At 34.3% G+C, this 20,282-nt stretch overlaps 1 protein-coding gene across 1 annotated transcript in view; it reads right to left on the bottom strand.

The window, feature by feature from the left end:
• Positions 1-20,282, bottom strand: part of Pde1a (phosphodiesterase 1A) — a 256,677-nt gene that overhangs the window by 104,144 nt on the left and 132,251 nt on the right. Inside the window, exon 2 of the mRNA XM_071619008.1 lies at positions 5,375-5,488. Within this exon, the coding sequence (XP_071475109.1) occupies positions 5,375-5,488 (114 nt within the window). The remainder of the gene's footprint in view (positions 1-5,374; positions 5,489-20,282) is intronic.

Genomic DNA, 20,282 nt, shown 5'->3' with positions numbered 1-20,282 from the left:
GGGCATGGGGGTAAAAAAGATGGTAGAATGAGATGGACATCATTACTCTTATGAAGACACGAGTGGTGTGACTCTACTTTGTGTACAACCAGAGAAATGAAAAATTGTGCTGCGTATGTGTACTATGAATTAAAATGCATTTTTGCTGTCATGTATAACAAATTAGAATAAATAAGCAAATTAAAAAAAACTATTATCAGGAAATTAATTGATATCTTTAATAGGAGGTATAAATTAATACCTTAAGATGTTATATATCCCCAAAATGCAAAGTGTATTTGCATTTTAGTAGTACAACAAACATAATGGCTATAATCTAACTTTTATTTTGTCAGGCACTGTACTACATTCATTCTCATGCCAACCCTGGAGGTGGGCATTGTCCTTATTTTACAGATGATAAAGTGTGATATTATAGACTTCAAGTAACTAACTGCCTTCAAGAAGGAGAGTATTGATGGGAGGATCCAGCTGTTGAACAACCTATTCTTTCTCAATCCAGAGTCTATACTCTCTTAACCATGTAATCCTAAAACAGATTGGTTCACATTAAACAAAATGAAGTTATATATTATTTTTGTCAGACATCAGTAAGCACAGTATCCATCTCTGGAAGTACATCTCCCAGTCAGCTGCCTGGGAGGCCAAGGATGCTACTTTGCTTGGCAGTGGCCCAATCCAAATAAGGACGAATAGATTTTTTTTTTTCTTTTTAGGCCACATGTTTCTGGATTACAACTGTGCGACTTTGAAAATAATAACCTCTAGGGACATATCTGAAAGGAAGACTCATAAAATATTGGCATTTGCATATGAAAATGTCTTTTTAAAAAATCAACAAATGTTCACATTCACTAGGGAATTGTGCTATAATCTCTGCAAAGGTCAGTTTGATTTTTGTCAGAAACTGTTTTTATTTTTCTCACCAAAATCATCTTGAAAAAGAAATTTTTGTTTTGTTTTCTTAACTGAAAACTGTAGTCACTAATATTTAGTAAGAAGAGAAATAAATAAATAAATAAGAATGTTTTAAACCAACTAATAATTTATGTTCTACCCAGTATTATTATATGCTGACCTTTATTTATTTATTTATTTGTCTTTTATTTTTCAATACAATCAACTTTCAAGCAACACTTCTGGAATATTCACTGAATTAATTTTAAATAAGTTTCGGAAGCCATATAGAATATAAAAATATAAATAAAAATCAACTAAATGCTTCTCAAGCCATACTCCTTTTAAACGATCCTTATTTTAGTAATATTCCTAAGGCAAATGACACTAAAATAATTCTATGCATATCTCAATAGAAACATCTTCAGTTTAATGTTATGTGTCTTACTATAGGTATAGGAAATCAAACTATGTGTGTTCTAAGAATTTCTAAACTGATATTTGACAATAAAACCTGGGCTCTTAGAAGACTCTTAAGGGGAGATCTTAGGTCTAGCCAATGGCATGATGGTAAATGTTTAACAGGCTCTCCAGGGAAAACCAATGATGTTGCATGTTGCGTTTGACATTTTCCATGGTGTTAATATCCCACCAAAGCCAATTTCAAGCTACCAGTATGTCATCACTGAAGACAAAATTGGGAACAGATAAGATACAACTTTATCTGCACCCACCAGGTCTCAGGATCTTAAGAGCACATGAGTGTCCATCAAACTTCCAGTCAGTCACTTTTGGTTGAATGTTGCAAAAGGGATGGGGATGAGAATTGTACTTAGTAGCCTAGGCTCTGGAGTTGGATTGCCCTGGTCCTAATCCCACTCTTCAATTCATTCTCTTGAGTAAGCTATTAAACTTTTATGTGATTTAGTTTCCTTATATACAAAATGGTAATAACAGAATTTCTATCTCCTAGAACTGTTGTGATGTTTAAATGATCTTTAGTTTTCTCATTAGTGACATGTAGAAAATAATATTGAGGATTGGGGTGAAACTATGTGAAGTAATGAAGCAAGAACCTTTTGAAGATGGCATAAATGTGGGCTGTTATTATTAATCCAGTTTAAAAATAATGATGTCATGGAAGTATTAAAATGAAAGGGTAAAACGTTTCTTGTCATTTAAGTAGAAATTGGGAATGATGTGGTTGGCATTAGGAACCGGGATGTTTTGTGGTAAGAAGCAATCTTCCCCTCCAAATTAAATTTTTACCATGAAGCAGTTAAACATTGTGCTTAACCTTTTTTTTTCCTATAAAAGAGAAATTTTCAAATGAAAAAGAACTATACTTTAAACATAATTCATATTTAAATGAGTTAGGGTTCATGGTAAATTACATTAACAAAATATTCATGGAGTCATAATTTTCAGAGAAAGGAAATATAACATAAAATGAATAAATATAGCATGCAATAATCTGTCAAATGAAATACATGATTCTTAGGTAAAACCAGATAGTTAACATTGCCATTATAAGATGAATTTTATTATATATGTATGTAATTTTATTAATATATATATATAAAATTCTTGAAGGTAAAAGTCTTTTTTGGGGGAGCTGGAGGGCTAGTTATTGTTTTGCAGTGCTGGGGTTGGAACACAGGGCCTTGTGCTCAACCTCTGAGTTTTACCCTCAGTCCAGAAATTCTTTAATTTTATAAATAAATATAAAATGAAATGTCTAGCCAAGGACAGAATAAAGAGAAGTCAAGCCTGTTAAGTCCAATCAACTGGTGGACAATAAAGGCCACACAGGAAAATAAAGGAACAAAGAAATTAAAGGAACAATATCAGATATTTTAAATTCACATTCTGAATATCTGTTTGCTTAGAATAAACATATATATATATATATATATATATATATATATATATATGTGTGTGTGTGTGTGTGTGTGTGTGTGTGTGTGTGTTCATTCAGTGAAATTCAACAGTGAAAACAATTATGGATAGAATTTATAATCTAAAAGTGTTCCTTTGATTTCCCCCCTTAATTTGTAACTCTAAACCATGCTCTGGCAGAGGAACTCCATTCTGGGCACCAAAGCAGAACCACTTGTGCAGCACAGCCTTTGCTGTGGCCGTCTCTGTCATTATTAGTGAAAATCTTCATGGTTGAGTATAAAAAAGATCAAAACATGATATGCATTTTTAGTGTTCTTTTTTATTCAGTTCACTTTAAAAGTTCACTTTTTAAACTTTCTGTTATATTTTATCTTCGCCTAGTATAGTTTTCTTTTAGAAATGCTGTATTGAGCATAAATAGACATTGAAAATAATTTTGTCCTTTGGATGACTGTTTTCTTTAAATTACTTTCTTTGTAGAATGTTTATTTTAGATTTTTCGTATGTTAGGGTTAATTGCTATTGACAGTTTTTATCCATTTCTAATGAAAAAGAGAATAACATAGTATTAAAGGCTGGTGGCAAGATTATACACATGGAATTGATTTCAATGTCAGGCAAAATCTTCTCAGAGTGAATTACTGAAGCAACAATGAGTATTATTATCACCAGTTATTATGTTATGGCTGCAAATAGCTATTTTACTTCTTGAACTTTGGGTGACTGTGAGTTACAATATATTACATTGCCCTAGGAAGAAAATGGAGTTTTATTCATTGAAATCTTTGCAATCTCCTGATGAATGACCTCATCTTAGTTACTGTTCATTGAAGGATTTTAACTTGGTAACTCTCCCCTTTTGGGACAAGACATTTCTTTTTTTTCCCTTTTAGACTTAAAATGATTTACAAAGATAAAGATTTGATCTTCTAAAATGTTTATGTCTGTTAGTGTATTTAAAGCTAGATATCAAATTGGTAAAATGTAATAAATTGGCTGTTTAAATAAATTTATTAAAATAAAAAAAAAAAACATGATGCAGGAAGATCCTCCTGCTGCCTTAGTTAGTGGGGAAAAAAACAAAGCAAAATGAAAGATCATATATGTTCTATGCTATCTTCCATGAAAGAAGGAGGGAAAATATCAAAATAAAATTTTGTTATATATCACATAATAAGAGATTAGCTGGGGACTAAGGTGGAGGCAAGACTGATGAAGCCTTTTGTATCATTTTGATTTTTGAATCGGGTCTTTATTGCCCATTAAACAATATTACCCATTGTTTATGTGAAGTCCAGTACACAAAGATAAATAAGAACTTCAATCTCACCTCTAGTTTAACATTTCTTACCTTCCCCAAGCTCAGACATGATACCTTCAGAAGGGAGGGGACCTAGAGGGTCGCTCACTCTCCATTCCCTGCCCCTACTCTACTGCTTCTACTGTTCAACAAGGTGGTGGGACAGACAGGGGATAATAGGGCAGAGGGTCTTACTAGACTGATACTTTTGCTGTCTTCTATGTAACAAATGCCCAAATGTAGGCTACTTTTCTCTCCTAGAGACCTTTTGTGGGTCCTTCAGAGGTAACTCAGTACTCTTGAACACCTGAACATGTTCATGGCACCTTGAACATTATATGTTCTGTGATATTTTGGCTGAAAATTTCAGTTTACACCCTGATTCTTTTACCAAAAACACCCTAGAATCCTTCTCTTTCATCATTTGATGCCGGTACTCTTCATTACTTCAAAAGACCTCTATTCCATTTTCATCATGGCTTTGAAAAGTCTGAGTACCTAATCTGAGTCAAACTCTAGAAGATTATCTCTCTCCTGCTGCAGGTTCCCTCTTAGCTCTGAATTCATGGGAGGCTCTCATCAGTTGACTGTCACCTTTATCTTTTCTGAGAGTCAGGACCTTGTCTTAGCACTCTGTAAACACCAAGAAACACTGGGCAAATCTCTTGGGCCTGCCAAACATCCCCTGGAGGGTAAGTGGCCTGGCTGAGAGCCACAGCACTGGGATAACAACCCTCTTCCAATGAATCTCCATCTCCTAATCTCCTTACCAGTCTGCTAACGATGAGGCTGGGTTTAGGTGGTGACATATTTGGAGCTTCACAAAGCCCTCCAGGAAATCATGAGCGTGAGCATGTGGGCATGTCATAGCCATTTCTCAGAAGAAACTCTGATATTAGAGGAAAATTTCTTACCTGAATGAAAACCAAGATAAGGCTACACATGTCTCTGACATTTAAAGACTAGACCTAAGGACACTGAAGGTGAGGGTGCATAAGAAGAGAATAAATTATCTTTCATTTTATAAATTTATTGTTTGATATTTTTGTTGTCTTAAAGCATTTGGATTAAAGTACATGTTTAAAAAAAAAAGAATCATAGTCCAGTTAATTAACTAAATCAAAAGGAACCTTTAAATTTTTAATGAGATTTTGATTTTGGTTTTATATTAAGATATGTTCAATTGCTGTTTGAGTGAAGGAGGGTCAAGACCAAGAAATGAAGAAGGGATAGAAGAATGAGGACAAAAGAGAGAGGAGGTGACACCGGACTCACCTTGTTTCATCGATATAAACTGCTTCCAGCACAGATGCTGCATATTCAATGTTCTTCTTCAAGTCCACCACGTTCACGTCACCTTTCTCCAGCTGCTTCACTAGGCATCTTAGTCTATTCCAAAAAAAAGTAGCCAAAGAGAAAGAATTAGAGCGATGTACTATAACTATGGAAAATAGCATAATATTAAACAAAAATTAAGTAAAACTTTCCACACACCTATTTCTAAGTCATACAATAGACATATTTTTAGGTTTTTTTCCTTCTTTTGTAAAATAATATTAGGTAGCTAGTTGAAAATTCAAGATGACATATTCAACACACTCATGAAATTATATTCCTATCACTAGACTTTAGAGTATGGAGTCTCTGCTTCCTCGGAGTTGGCCCTAAGGGACTATTTAGAGTGCTTTTCTGGCTGCCACAGTTACTGTTGTTCACTGTATACAGCAATGAAAACAAAGATGAAAGGCAAAAGTTCAGAAAATATAATCAAGCAAAAAATACATATGTATATGCAGTGGTTTTACTGTGATTTTTTTTTAACCTAAGGCAAACCTAAAAAAAAAAAAACCATTTTCTCTCATTTTTGCAGATGCAATGATGTGCCCCAATTCTCAGAGGAGTTTGAGAGCACAGAACTCAGCAAAATCATGTCTAGAATCCTGATTTACAGAGACCGGCAGTGAGATAATCAAGTTTATTATTTTCAGCCATTGAGTTTTGAGATATTGTTATGCAGCCATTGATACCTAATATAGAGAGGTAATACAGAATACTTGAATAATGTTTTGGAAACTTCTATGCAGTAAATTGTTAATCAAAAATACTGTGCAAAAAACTTCTATGCAATAAATTGTTAATCAAAAATACTGCATTACACCAAGCACAAAGGGAACCTATATTCCTTACTGTCTATATGACATTGATAAGCAATGTGAAACCGATTGATCTCCTTTCTTGAACTGCCAGATGGAACTTAATTCCACTCTTGTTCTAAGGTATTTCAAAAGAGAGAATAGAGTATATCTACTTTTAGGCACTAGCTTAGAGATAACTTAACAGATTTTCTGACAATATGCTTTGGATGATTTCCAATGTCGAGGCCTAGGGTATGAAGACAAGTTAGGAATTTCAGCAGGTATTTGACATTCCTCCACCTATAAAAGACACTTCATTTCTCCAAGAGAAAAAGCCACAGCCAGATTAAAACTTCTTATCCAGGAAATAGTACCATTTGGTTGTACTTGGTTGTATGATATGCTTTAAAAACAGTAAGTACTTAATATATCCATCCTTTTAATGGCTGACTAGTGTTCCATTGTGTTTATGTGCCACTTGTTCTTTCTCCATTTATCAGTTGATGGATGCTTAGGTTATGTTCATTTCTTGGTTATTGTAAATAATGCTACAAAAAACATAGAACACAGATGTCTCTTTCACATGCTAATTTCATTTCCTTTGGATATATACCCAGTAGTGGGAGTGTGGTGATTCTATTTTTAATTCTTTGAGGAAACTTCATAATATTTTCATGGTTGTTGTATTAATTTAAATTCCTACCAACAGTGTGCAAAGGTTCCCTTTTCCTCTTTTCCTTGTTCTCACCAGTACTTTATTTATTTATTTATTTTGTTGCTCTATCACTAAGTTACATCCAATTCCTTTTACTTATTCTTTTATTTATTTATTTGTGCACGTGCTTGCACGCGTGCACACACTCACACACACACACACAGACATATTTATTTAGAGGCAGTGTCTTGCTAAACTATCCAGGCTGTCTTCAAATTTGCTATCCTTCTACCACAGCTTCCTGAGTTTCTGGGATTATAGGAATATGTCACCATGCCCAGCTGACAATAGCCATTCTTAATAGAGTGAGGTTTTAATTTTCATTTCCCTGATGATTAGTGATGTTGATCAATTTTTTCATATACTTGTGTGTGTGGTTATCTGTATGTCTTCTTTTGAGAATTGTTTATTTAGGTATATTGCCCATTTTAAAACAACTGGGTTTTGGGAATTCCAAACCTATTCCACATATTATCCCCTGTCAGACATATAGTTTACAAATATTTTGTCCAATTCTATAGGTTATTTCTTCACTCTGAGATTATTTCTGTGCTGTGCAGAAGACTTTTAGTTTTATGAATCCCATTTGTCAATTTTTGCTTAGTTTCCTGTGCTTTTAGGATCTATCCAAAAAATCCTTGCTCTTTTCCAATGTCCTGATTCACCGGTTTCCTTCTAGCAATTTCATAGTTTAAGGTCTTACGTCTATATCTTTAATAAATTTGAAGTTTATTTTTATAACCAGTTAGAAACAGAGGTCTGGTTCCATTCTTCTGCATGTGGACATATAATTTTCCAGCAATATTTATTGAAAGACTCATTTCTCCAATGTATGTTTTTATCACCTTTGTTGAAAATCAAACATCAGTAGATGCATCAGTTTAATTCTGGGCTCTCTGTTCTGGTCCCTTAGTGTATGTATCTGTCTTTATACCAGTGCTATGCCAGTGTTATGCCAGCACAGAAATACAAGTACTGTATGGTCTTGCTCCTAAGGGAAATAGAGGAATTTGATCTCATAGCAGTTGAGAGTAGAGTGACGGTTCCTAGAGTAGAGGGGACGAGAAGAAGAGAAGAACTGTCCATAAGTGGGTAGTTAATTACAGTTAGGTAGGAGTAAGAAGTTCTGGTGTGCTACTTATAGTAAATAATAAAGGATGACAATAAATAATAATAATGTACTGTATATTTTAAAAAGTAAGAATAAAGTATTTTGAGTGTTTCACTGGAAATATATGATGAATATTTGAGGAAATAGCTATGATTTTAATATTATACAATGTATGTCCATCAAAATATCACATGATACACCATAAATATATATTTTTATGGTTTTATATATCAGTTTAAATTATTTAAATAAAAAAAACGAAAAAAAAATAGAAACTTCAGGTTATTACCTGCTTTTATTTCTGAGTAGCTGCAGTCTATTTTAATTTGAATTTGCAGTTTTTTCCCACTTAAAGAAAAACAAAAACAACACTGACCAGGCTCTTGGAGATAGGTATGGCCAAGTGACTAAATTCTGGCCAGTGATATGTGAATGGAGGTTTTTGTGTAAAACTTTCTGAACAATTATTTTAAAGAGGGTGTACTCAGCTAAAAGGAGTCCTCTCATATCCCTTGCCCATGTCTTAAGGTCTAGAATGAAGGGGAGCTATCCAAATGTCCAGCTGCCATCCAGGATTACAAAGGAAGGTACCCAAGGAACAATGCTGAGATGAAAGATGGAAGTGGCCAGGATATCAAGCTGTTAATCACCTGAGAGACACTACCCACCTCTGGACTTGTTTCATATGAAAAGACAAGGATTGTGGTATAGCCATTGCTATTTTGAATTTTTTTATGTGACTGAACCCAATTCTAACTGATAAATGAAAAGAATAAAAAAATAAATCCAAAAGAATTCAAGAATGGCAGAAAGAAACTTTATGTAAACTAAGAGGTGCTCCCCTCTCAGAGACTATCTGCAGGTGCACCACTAAGTCCTACAGCCAACAGCTGTTCACAAGGGAATGGCCCATCAGCAACCACAACAATGAATAAGAGGCTGTGCTTGTTGCACAATGAACATGCCCCTCACAGAGACTTCTCAGTGTGGTTTAAAAGCAAACTCACAACTCACACAGACAACCCAAAAAAGATTGAAAAGGAATATATATTTTCAGGGTTATTAGAACTCCTGTTGTCTCCTTTGCTTGCATGCAACAAATATTTATTACGGAATGCATACCCGTGTATATGCATGCATATGAATATATATATAAGGATACATATGAGGATTGAATACATAAGTATATATACACACATCCATGCATATATATAAGCTCTTCTTTGTTACTGAAACCCTGTTCCTCCATATCTTTAACTATCTGAACAATGCTGTAGTTACTAGGCATATCTAGGATGTTATCCATCTCATTAGTCCTTTGAAGATTACCATTTATTGTGGTGTCTCTCTAGTTATAAACTAAATCATACTTCATTACTCCACACTGAAACTTTCTTAACTTTCATTATAATTTCAATTTTTTATCTGTGATTCCCCCTGCATTAGTCTCTGATCAAATAAAAAATTACCAGACAAGCAAAGAAATAGGAAAATGGACCCATAATAGTGATAGAAATCAATCAGTTGAAATTGACCCAAATATGACAAATAGAATTGGTAAACAAGGATGTTAATTATTATTAAAATGAATATCATTCGTTCAAGAAATTTAACAACTCAGATAAAATGAAAAATTCCTTAAATGACGCAAACTACCAAATCTCAAGAAGAAAGATAAATTGAATTTCTAGTTAAAAAAATTTACTAAGAATGCTGGGAGTATAACTTACTGTTAAAACACTTGCATAGCATGTGTGAGGCCCTGGGTTTGACTCTCAGTAATGTAAAACAACAAAAACAAAAACAAACCTTCACTAAGAATCAGAATACTGTCATGTTTTATACTGAAAATTTGCTAACATAATTTTAGGCACTTTCACAATCAAATGTAACTGTGAGATGATGGATATATTAATTTGCTTGACTGCAATAATCATTTCACTATGTATATGTATACCAAAATACCTTAAATATATACAATAAAAATAGTATGGCTAATATTATTAGCCTTAAATAGAAGCATGTTTGCACATGCCTATAGTTTACACTTAAAGGAGTGAAGCAATCTTGTTGAGACAGAGAATATAACCATCCCTTAGTATCTATGGGATTTTGGTACTAGGACCCCTGCAGATACCAAAATCCCTGAATTCTAAAGTCCTTTACATAAAATTGTGTGGTATTTACATGTAGTATTTACATGTAATTGTGTAGTATTTAATATGCACATTTACTGCTATACTTTAACCATCTCTAGATTACTTACAATACCTAATACAAAATAAATGGTATGTAAAAAGTTGTTATACTGTATTATTTAGGGAATAATGATAAGAAAAAAAGATTGTACATGTTCAGTACAGATGTGATTTTGTTTTTTTAATGAATATTTTCAATCCAGTTAGTTAAATCCATGGATGTGAAATCCACAGACATAGATATCCAACTGTGTTTGATGAAAAGTTTTTTTTTTAAGCAAAAAGAAATCCAAAATTATACTCCTTCTTTCCAAGAAATCATTATCTCTTCAAGAGGTATTAACTTTTTTTCTTACAGAAATGAACATTATATAATTTCCAGCATGTTGAAAAATGCCTTTTAAGTACAGATTTACAAACGTTCAGAGTTAGAAATGCTCTCAAGACCCATTTCTTCCTCCTTGGAAAAAAACAAAACAAAACAACACCATAATACCATCTTCACTCTAAGAGGGAACCAATCATTTGTACCTGGTCACAGTTACCCCTCTGAAATTCCATGGTCTTTGTAGACTCAGTGATTTTCTGTAAAATGTTAGATGTTTAAATAAATATATATTAAAATATAATGCATTTACTTAAAAATGCCTATTCTAATGAAGAAAAATTAGTGAATTTTACCTACTAGTTAGTTATTTAAAGCAGAGAAGACAGATTAGGAATAGAGTGCACACACAGTAGATCCACTTAAGAACATTTTACCATCTTATGTTACTCTCTTGGAGCTTGCAAAACTCATATAGCACTCAGCTCAGGTAGACACTCTATGCTAAATATATTTCATTTGTCCAGGTTTGCTTTACTGTTCTTTACTCTGCTTCTTGCTCTGAGACTGGCCTATAGGGTCCACAGCAGGTGTCCAGTTGGATTTCACAAATGTGGAGAATCAGAGGAAACAAGGGAAAGGAGAAAAGTGAAATACACAAATTTTTCTGCTCTCCCTGGAGGCAATTTCTCCTCCTCTTGTTCCTCCTCCTCCTGTTCCTCCTCCTCCTCCTGTTCCTCCTCCTTCTCCTTCTGTTCCTCCTCCTCCTCCTCGTCCTCCTCCTCCTCTTCCTCCTTAAAAGGCTATTTATCTGGCAGCCATCTACAGAATTCCCTTTCAATCTTTGTTTTTCTTTCTCTCCATATCACTCCTTCTGTCTCCGTTACTCCCTCTTTCTCTCTGCCATGCCTTGCTGATACAGGTCTATTGATTATGCATTCCTGGAGTCCTATGTCACTAGCTCAGAGGAGTCATGTAATTCTGTAATTGCATGTACAACTGCAGATAATCTCATGATGCGAAGACGGTTGTCTCATGGCTTCTCAAAGTACCTGTTTTGACTCTATCATTTTTCTTGCCGAACTTCTATCATCCATCCCATAATGGCATTTCCTTTTATGGAGATCTTAAAGGCAAATCTATGAATGTGTTAAAAAGACAGTAAAGGCAGGGCTTTAAAGTTGTTGAAGACTTGCCTGACTCACATTCACCATTTTTTGTTTCTTTTTCTTTCTGGTATTCATAGAGAGGAGCAATTTAACACCTAGAGAGCTGCTTCCCAGAGTTTCCTGTAGTGAACAGCATCTGGCCAATGGCCAAAGGGGATAGGAAGCTGCATAAAATGCTATGGATCACCTACTGTAACAGGTTCCCTTTCATGGAACAGGAGTCTCTTTCATGCTTTGAATATAAAACTAGCTTCTCAACCACTGGCAGCTTATTTTAAAACTGATATGATTTTTTCCCTTCTTTTCCCTCTTCCCCTCCTCATCTATGGGGAAAGCAAGATCAACATTCTTTCTGTTGTAGGCTGAGTTTTCTGCTCCTCTGCTCACTGTCCACCCAATAAAGAAACACTGAACCTAGAAACCGGAACAACAGTTCTTCCAAGGATATTAGCTAAGCATTAATTAGATCCGTTGGTGATGATACTTTGAAAACAGCCCTGGTACTTCCTTTTTTACAGCCTTCTGTTCCCCCTGATAGTTAGAATGGCAGCCTCTGGGCATGAGTCTATTGCCTTTCTCCTGTGCTAGCAAAGTAATAAAAGTTCTTTTCCTCAAAATTTTGTTCTTGTTATTGGATCAGCATTAAGAAAAAGGACCAAGTTTTCATTATCATTACTACATAGGAAATTCTGGAAATCCATGAGTCCAAATTCATACTTTCACACTGGAGAAGCCTGACTCTTGAAGGGGCTGTTTGTTGAGGGATGCTAATGTGAACTGAACCAGAAAGTTTGTGGTATATTTTTACAGTTTGACAAAAAAAGAAGTAGGTGAAATGAGATTTATGGTTTGCATTTAAACTTGGCAGATTAAAAAAATGTCTTTATTATTGCTCACTACTGAAAATTAATGACATAAAGAGGTTGAAAAGGTAAAACAGCTGTATGGAAAAACAGAACAGGAAAGATGAAAACAACAGAGAAGTTTGTAGCATATTTTTGGAAAAACTATATAGTGAGATGAGGTAACAGTCTTAGAAGGTATAAAAGAGAAGAAATCCATGTGCTTTCAAAGGGTGATTATAGAGAGAAGCAAGACAATTAATGACTCCTGAACCTAGAACAGCTCAGGAGGTTGGGAGTCCAGTGATCTTACAATGCAAAAAGAGTAGTCCGACATCAATCAGAAGGATTGGGTAGAGATCTTTTAGATATTTTGGATTTCTTTCCTTACCCTGGAGAAATTACCCTACCAAACCTATAGGAAACCAGAAGTGAGACAGCCAGTTGAAAACAGATTCTGTGAAAGTCAGCATGTTGAGTGACAGTAAGTCAGGTTAGCTATTCAAAGAGTAGAGAATGCTGAAGATTGGAGAGATTGAGGCAAGTGAAATTCTAGAAAGTCATGATGCACTGCCTGCTCATCCTTCAGTGCACCCCTCAGGGGACAAGCAGCTCTCACATACCCAGAGATTCTAAGAACTTTTCAAAGCCTCACTCTTCAAAAAAATAAATTAAAATAAATAAATAAATATATGATATATATTTTATATATATTTTTACTTATATCTGTGCACATGTATATATGTGTATATATATGTGAACATATGAAAATATAAAGGCATTCTCAAATATTGACTTTCCATGTACATATATATATTACACACACATACATATACACAAATATATGTGTGTACATACATATACATATATGTATATACATGTATGTATATCTATGTGTGTGTGTGTGTGTGTGTGTGTGTGTGTGTGTGTGTAGGTAGGTAGATAGATAGGAAGTAGATATAGTTTGGGTTTTTTGGGTTTTTTTTGGTACTACTGGAAATTGAACCCAGGGGCAATCAATCATGGTCTTGGTAAGTTTCCCAGGCTGGTTTCAAATTCAGCATCTTCCTGCCTCAACATCTTGAATAGCTGGGATTATATGTGTCCAGCACTGTGCCTTGGCTTTGCTCTTCAATGGCCTGTCAGTGGTCAATAGGCATTGATGGTAACCTCCAACATGAAAGTCACAGACAAATACAAACAAATTCATTAAAAAAAAACCAAAAACACTTGGATGGAATGGAAACAACATGGAACCCAAAGAGAAACATTAAGAGAGAAACAAAAGAACTCTGAGAAAAGAGAAGAGCTGCATCCATGAAGCAGGAACATAGGCCACTTTTGTTATTGTTAATGGAACAAATGGTGATAAAACAGCTCTTTAAAATTAACCCTAATAATTTACACGAAAATATCAATCAAAGTGGTAGAGGAAAATGTCTAGTTACCATGCCAGGAGGTAAATAATAAGATAGCAGAATGGATACGAGGATAATAAAGATAAGATTAGTAGGTAATCAATTTGGGGGATCTAATATCCAGTTCACTAGAGTTCTACATATAGGGAATAAGGAGTAGAGATAGAGAATGCTAACAAAGGAAAAGTCAGTCAAGGCCTACTTCATAAGCATGTGCCTTGTTAGTTACACAGGGTCTTGCACTTATAAGGGTCTCACACTTAGTTTAGTGCTTTGCTGTCTCCATCTTGAACTTAATAATTTTGATAAAAAGACATTAAATATTTTAATTTTGCATTGAGTTCACTGGGCCCTGATTATTATGTAGAGAGTCCCAGGGCCTGCCTCACATTCTGTTCTCAAACTATCAAGCAAGTTTGAGGAAAATTTACTCTTATTTTTTAGGCCACAGGGAAATACGTTTACATATAACAGAGACATAAGAGAAAATATAATGCAAACAAATGGGAAAAGGAAGTCCCAGAAAAATAGATGTGTGCCCCATTAGGAATTAGTTAGTCCAGATTGACACAGGAGTACAGAAGAAAGGAAGTGGATGGATCCTACAAGGGAAAGAATGGAATCTATGAACAATGGAACTAATAGAATGTTTGGGATTTCTCCTTTGGACAGATCACTAGAACATTCATAAACTTGTTTTATATACATATTTTTAAAATACAGGGCTGGAGTTGTGGCTCAGCCATAGAGCACTCACCTAGCATGTGTGAGGCCCTGGGTTCAAACCTCAGCACCACTGCGAAATTTCAGAAGAAAAAAAATTGTTGTACAAGATAGGAAACAGTTAAAGCACAATATTTGTCAATTGATTAATATTAATGAAGTGGTACTATTATAAACATTAATGACAACAACAAAATATAGGTGCAATATAACTCTTGAGAAGATTCAGGTAAGAATGTTGATGAAGTTAATAGGCAAATTATTTGTTCTACTATCATTTTTGAGTGTTTGTAAATAAAATCTGAAGTTGATAAATCAAGATACACTAAAAGCAGATTATTTGGAAATAGAGTTCTCTCTTTCAAAGAAGGAACTAAAAGAACTAAACTATCAAGATTATTTACTCCTAGAGAACTGACTGCATTTTTTGATAAAAATAAAAGTATTTCAAATGACATAGTTCTCTATTAAGTTAAAAATACCCATATGTTGCTCACAAGAAAAGTGACTTAATTTAGAAGTCAGGTTCTTTAACTGGTAGTTTTGGAATCATTATCCATGACAAATTTAAGTGATTAAAAAATAACAGGGCCTCAAAATACATATTGAATTGGAAGTGAACAGAAATTTTCTAAAGGGTTCAAAGCATTCCAAATTTGAGTTAATGGTAACATTAAACTCTAGCTGTTCTAGGGGTATTTTAGACACATGGTGAATGAAGTCAAGAAAAGAAAATTAGATTTAACATAATTAAATACAAACCTGTTCATTATATATGCCAGGCTCATGTACTGAATTGACTGAAAACATGCACATGTTTGAAGTTTGAGTTAGTCATAAAATGCAAACCTATCTTAAGTGAAAAAGAGAAAGGGAAATAGGTGGAAACCCTATACAGTATGAGAGTGGCATGAATTACCATGGCTGAAATCACCACATTTTCTTTTGCAAAATTTTTTTAAAAAGGGAAAGTATAGCATTTTGAGTTCTTTTAGGAAAGTCAAATATGAATATGATCTAGAACGACTGAAAGTGAGTGAGCAGGAGGTTGGGTAGGCAGATAGGAACTCCTGAAATAATGAGGGGCTGATAAACTGCAGTCTATTGCTGTTAGGGCTGAGCACGAAGATCTTACCATTGGTTCCACCAAAATGAAAAGGGGTGTTTAACAGTGGTGCCTTTTGTCCATTCAAGCTGCTATAACAAAATCCCATCTACTAGGTAGCTTATAAAAAAACAAGAAATTTCTTTCTCACAGCTCTGAAGTTTCAGAGACTGGGAAAATCTTGATCAATGTGTTGGCAGATTCAGCACCAGCAAGAGCCCACTTCCTCATTTTCTCACTGTCAACTCTTGTGATAGAAGGAGCAAATGAGCTTCAGCAGGCCTTTTATTTCAGAACTACTCACACCCCAAAGGCCCCACCTCTAGATACTATCCCCTGGTGCGGGAAAGGATTTAGGATTTCAGCATCCAAATCTTAGTGGGAGACAAACATAGCAAGTGGTTTGGGACATTTAGTTAATGCAGAACCATGTACCAATGGGCTTCAAAAATACACTAGCAGAAATGGAAAATCATATAAAAATAGATTTTTAGAGAATTACGCATACAAAAAAATAAAACTATGGAAAGAAAAGTCAACATGGAATTTTTCCAATTAAAATAGATTACACAACATTAAAAAAAAGTAATAAAGAGAAATATCTCCCCCACCAATACTATCAGAGAGCAGAGAAGTTTTTCAGATACTCTTGATACTCATTGAGAGGAAAATTGAGTTGATTAAAGAAGAGAGTCTTGAATGCCCAGTCCTGCTGTGGGGATGCAATTTGTGGCATAATAAGCAGTCAAACTGAGTTCAAATGAATTGACTGAGAACATAGTATTTATTGGGAAGGCTGTTTTTTATATTAAGAGAAGTATTTTAACCTTCTGATATAGATGATCCCTCCACCACATATCACACACATGTATGTTTAAGAAACCACTAAAATTGAATGACAAAAAACTTGGGTTGCATTTTATAGAAGCCCCCCCCCTTCCCCCCTTTTTTTTACATTGACGGAAGCAGTTTTTAGAATGGCAACTGCATAGATATAAACTACTGAGTCATAAGCTTGGTATAACCTAATACTAGGAAACAAAAATAAATAAGACACTAACTAGGAAAACTAAACAACTCTGAATATGTAAAACTAAGAATTTAATTATTGAAATTGATGACTTGTATCATGGGATGATAAGACAACCAGGAACACAGTGAGGACTCCTCATAGAAATCACTACATGGAAGCTTTGTTTCCTCTCCGGTTTCAGATGCCCCTGGATGGGCCCACTGGTGTCTCTTTGTAGAAACTCCCAAAGCTCCTGGGATCTGGTGATTCTACATTTTCTTTGACCCACCAAAAGCTTCTGGTGGATAAGGATTTTGGTGTTTTATATGTCTGTCCCATTATATTCCAATTCTCAATTCTGTTCTGTAATACTCTGAATTTACCAATAATCAAGTTTTACATTTTTATGGTTACATATAGAATGTTCATTAAATAGACGAATAGTATATGAAGACTACAATCCTATTTCTGAAGTTAGTGGTGGTTGTTAGCCAAAGTTATTAATTACCTCCTTTTTTGTGGCATTATCTTTTCCGTGTCTATTGAAATCTACCCCCCTATCCCATTTACACCCACCAAATACCAATCAGTAATTTCTCTTTCATTCTGGAGAGCTCTGTCTTGGAACTCTATATCTTCTGGCTCAACTCTGGTTGGATTGCTCTCCAGATGTGCTACACAGTAGCCATTCCCAAGGCCTCTCTTGAACAAATTTTATGAATCCCCTGTTTCTAGATCCTTTGACTTCCTCCTTTCTGAATTCTTCCCTGTCTTGCTGGAAAGAGCAAATTCTCCAGTAGTTTCTAAGAAAGTGTTCATGTGACATAATTCTTGAAGTTTCTGAATGCTAAAAATCTTTGGTTTTTTTCTTCCCAGTTGATTAATAATTTTGAAAGATATTTTTTTAAATTGAGAAGCATTTTCTCTCAAACTTTAAAAGCTTTGCTTCATTTCTTTTATTACGGATGACCCTACACTTGGTTCCTCTGCTCTTAGAGTTACCACTGTTCTTCCTTTTACATACCATATTTCTAAATTTTATTATAATAATCTATTCTCCATTGAATTACCTTTTTTGTCTTTGATTTTTTTTTTTTGGTTTATAAATTCTTGTTCTTCTACTGTAATTATAGAGGGTTTCAAGTTGAAAAAAAATAGGAATATAAGATAATCCACTGCTTTTTTCAAAAGAAAAAAGCTTTTATTTCTCACTGCCCAACTAAATGAACAAAATGATGATAATAGGGTATCAAAAAGGTGAGACTTCTTTTTAATAACATACCTAAGTAACTAAACAAAACAGCAATTATGAAACAGGAAATTTAGTAGGCTGGCACAGTGGATATTACCCATTTAGTATTAAAAATATTGTGTTTTTCACAATTAGAAGATAATCTCTTTGTTTTTTTCTGTGGTAGAGAGAATGATAAAAGAAATAAGAAATAAAGAACCATACAGCATAACTGAAAGTCTATGTAGGTAGAATTACATTTGATCTAGAAACTCTGAGTTTATTTGTATATAATTCTATCATTTTTGACTTCAGTACTTTCATTCACCTCCAAGGCTCTATAACTATAAAGACTTGGAGATATATTCTAAGGGAGTCCGTGAACTCTAAAATTCTTGAGTCATTTTTATTTGTTAATATTAGCATTAATTTTCTGTTTCAATCATTTACTTTACCATGTTTATTCAAAGGTGTGAAATTCTCTCAAGTTCTATAACACAGATATTGTTTTTTCTCCTGTAATTTGTTTTTAAATGTCCCATGTAAAAGAATCACACTGCTTTATCTTAGTGGTGTTTAAAAGAGCATTGCTTTAAAAAAGAAAAGAAAACTACTTAAAACCAGCTTGTGGAACAAATGGTCATACAACTTTAAATGATACCAATAAAATAACCAAGTAATCTCAAGAAGCCTATCTGAAGTTAAACACATGGACTAGAAGACTCAGTTTGAATGCTAATAATCAGCTGCTCCCTGAAAGAACCAGATGTTGAACAGATGCTGCTGCTCCTGCTGCTAAGAAAGAGAAAAATAACTATGCATACTCATTGTCCATTATACTCACCATGTGTTTCTAGAGCCAGAGAGAACTAAAGAAATCAGTTGTGTGACAAATATCAGTTGTCTAAAGAAATAAGGTTGTGAAAATAAGTTGACACATATATTGTGCATATTTATGGGTTATAGTGTGATAATTCAATACATGTATACAATGTGTAATGATCCAATCAGAGTAAATTTTTTATCATCTTAAAGTTTCTCCATTCTTCCCTTGCCCTCCCCACTTATGGATCAACATCCATTCATCAGAGAAACTATTCAGTGTTTGGTTTTTCTGGGATTGGCTTACTTCACTTAGCATGATATTCTCTGTCCATTTACCCGTAAATGCCATGATTTCATTTTTCTTTAAGCCTGAGTAATATCCTATTGTGTGTGTGTGTGTGTGTGTGTGTGTGTGTGTGTGTATGTATCACAGTTTCTTTATCCATTCATCTATTAAACAGCATCTAGGCTGTTTCCACAGTTTAGCTATTTTGAATTGAGCTGCTACAATCATTGAAGTGGCTGTGTGGCTTTTAAGTCCTTTGGGTATAGATCTTGGAGTGGGATAGCTGGGTCAAATGGTGTTTCCATTCCAAGGTTTCTCCATACTGTTTTCCAAAGTGGTTGTACCATTTTGCAATCCCACCAGCAATGAATCAGTGTACCTTTTTCCCACACCCTCGCCAAAACTTATTGTTGCTTGATTTTTTGTTAATTGCCATTCTGACTGGAGTGAGATGAAATCTTAGAGTGGTTTTGATTTGCATTTCTCTAATTGCTAGAAATGTTAAATTTTTTTTTTCATAAATTTGTTGACCACTTGTATATATTCTTCTATGAAGTGTCTGCTCATTTCCTTAGCCCATTTACTGATTGAATTATTTGGGTTTTGTTTGTTTGTTTGTTTTGGTGTTAAATTATTTGAGTTCTTTAAATATCCTGGAGATTAGTGCTCTATCTGATGTGAATGTGGTAAAATTTTTCTCCCATTCTATAGGCTCTCTCTTCATTAATTGTTTCTTTTGGTGAGAAGAAGCTTTTTAGTTTGAGTCCATCCCGTTTATTGATTATTAATTTTACTTGTTGTGTTTTAGCAATCTTGTTAAGGATGTCAGGTCCTAAGGTGACATGATGAAGATTTGGGCCTGCTTTTTTTTCTATTAGGTGCTACACCTCTGGCCTAATTTCTAAGTCCTCAATCCACTTTGAGTTGAATTTTGTGTACAATAAAATATAGAGGTTTAATTTTATTTTGCTGCATATGAATTCCCAGTTTTCCCAGCACCATTTGTTGAAGAGGTTATACTTTCTCCAATGTATATTTTTGGCATCTTTGTCTAATATGAGATAACTGTATTTATGTGGGTTTGTCTC

This window comes from Marmota flaviventris, chromosome 11, assembly GCF_047511675.1.
Source record: "Marmota flaviventris isolate mMarFla1 chromosome 11, mMarFla1.hap1, whole genome shotgun sequence".
Taxonomy (NCBI): Eukaryota; Metazoa; Chordata; class Mammalia; order Rodentia; family Sciuridae; genus Marmota; species Marmota flaviventris.
This window is presented reverse-complemented; position numbering and strand designations above follow the sequence as displayed.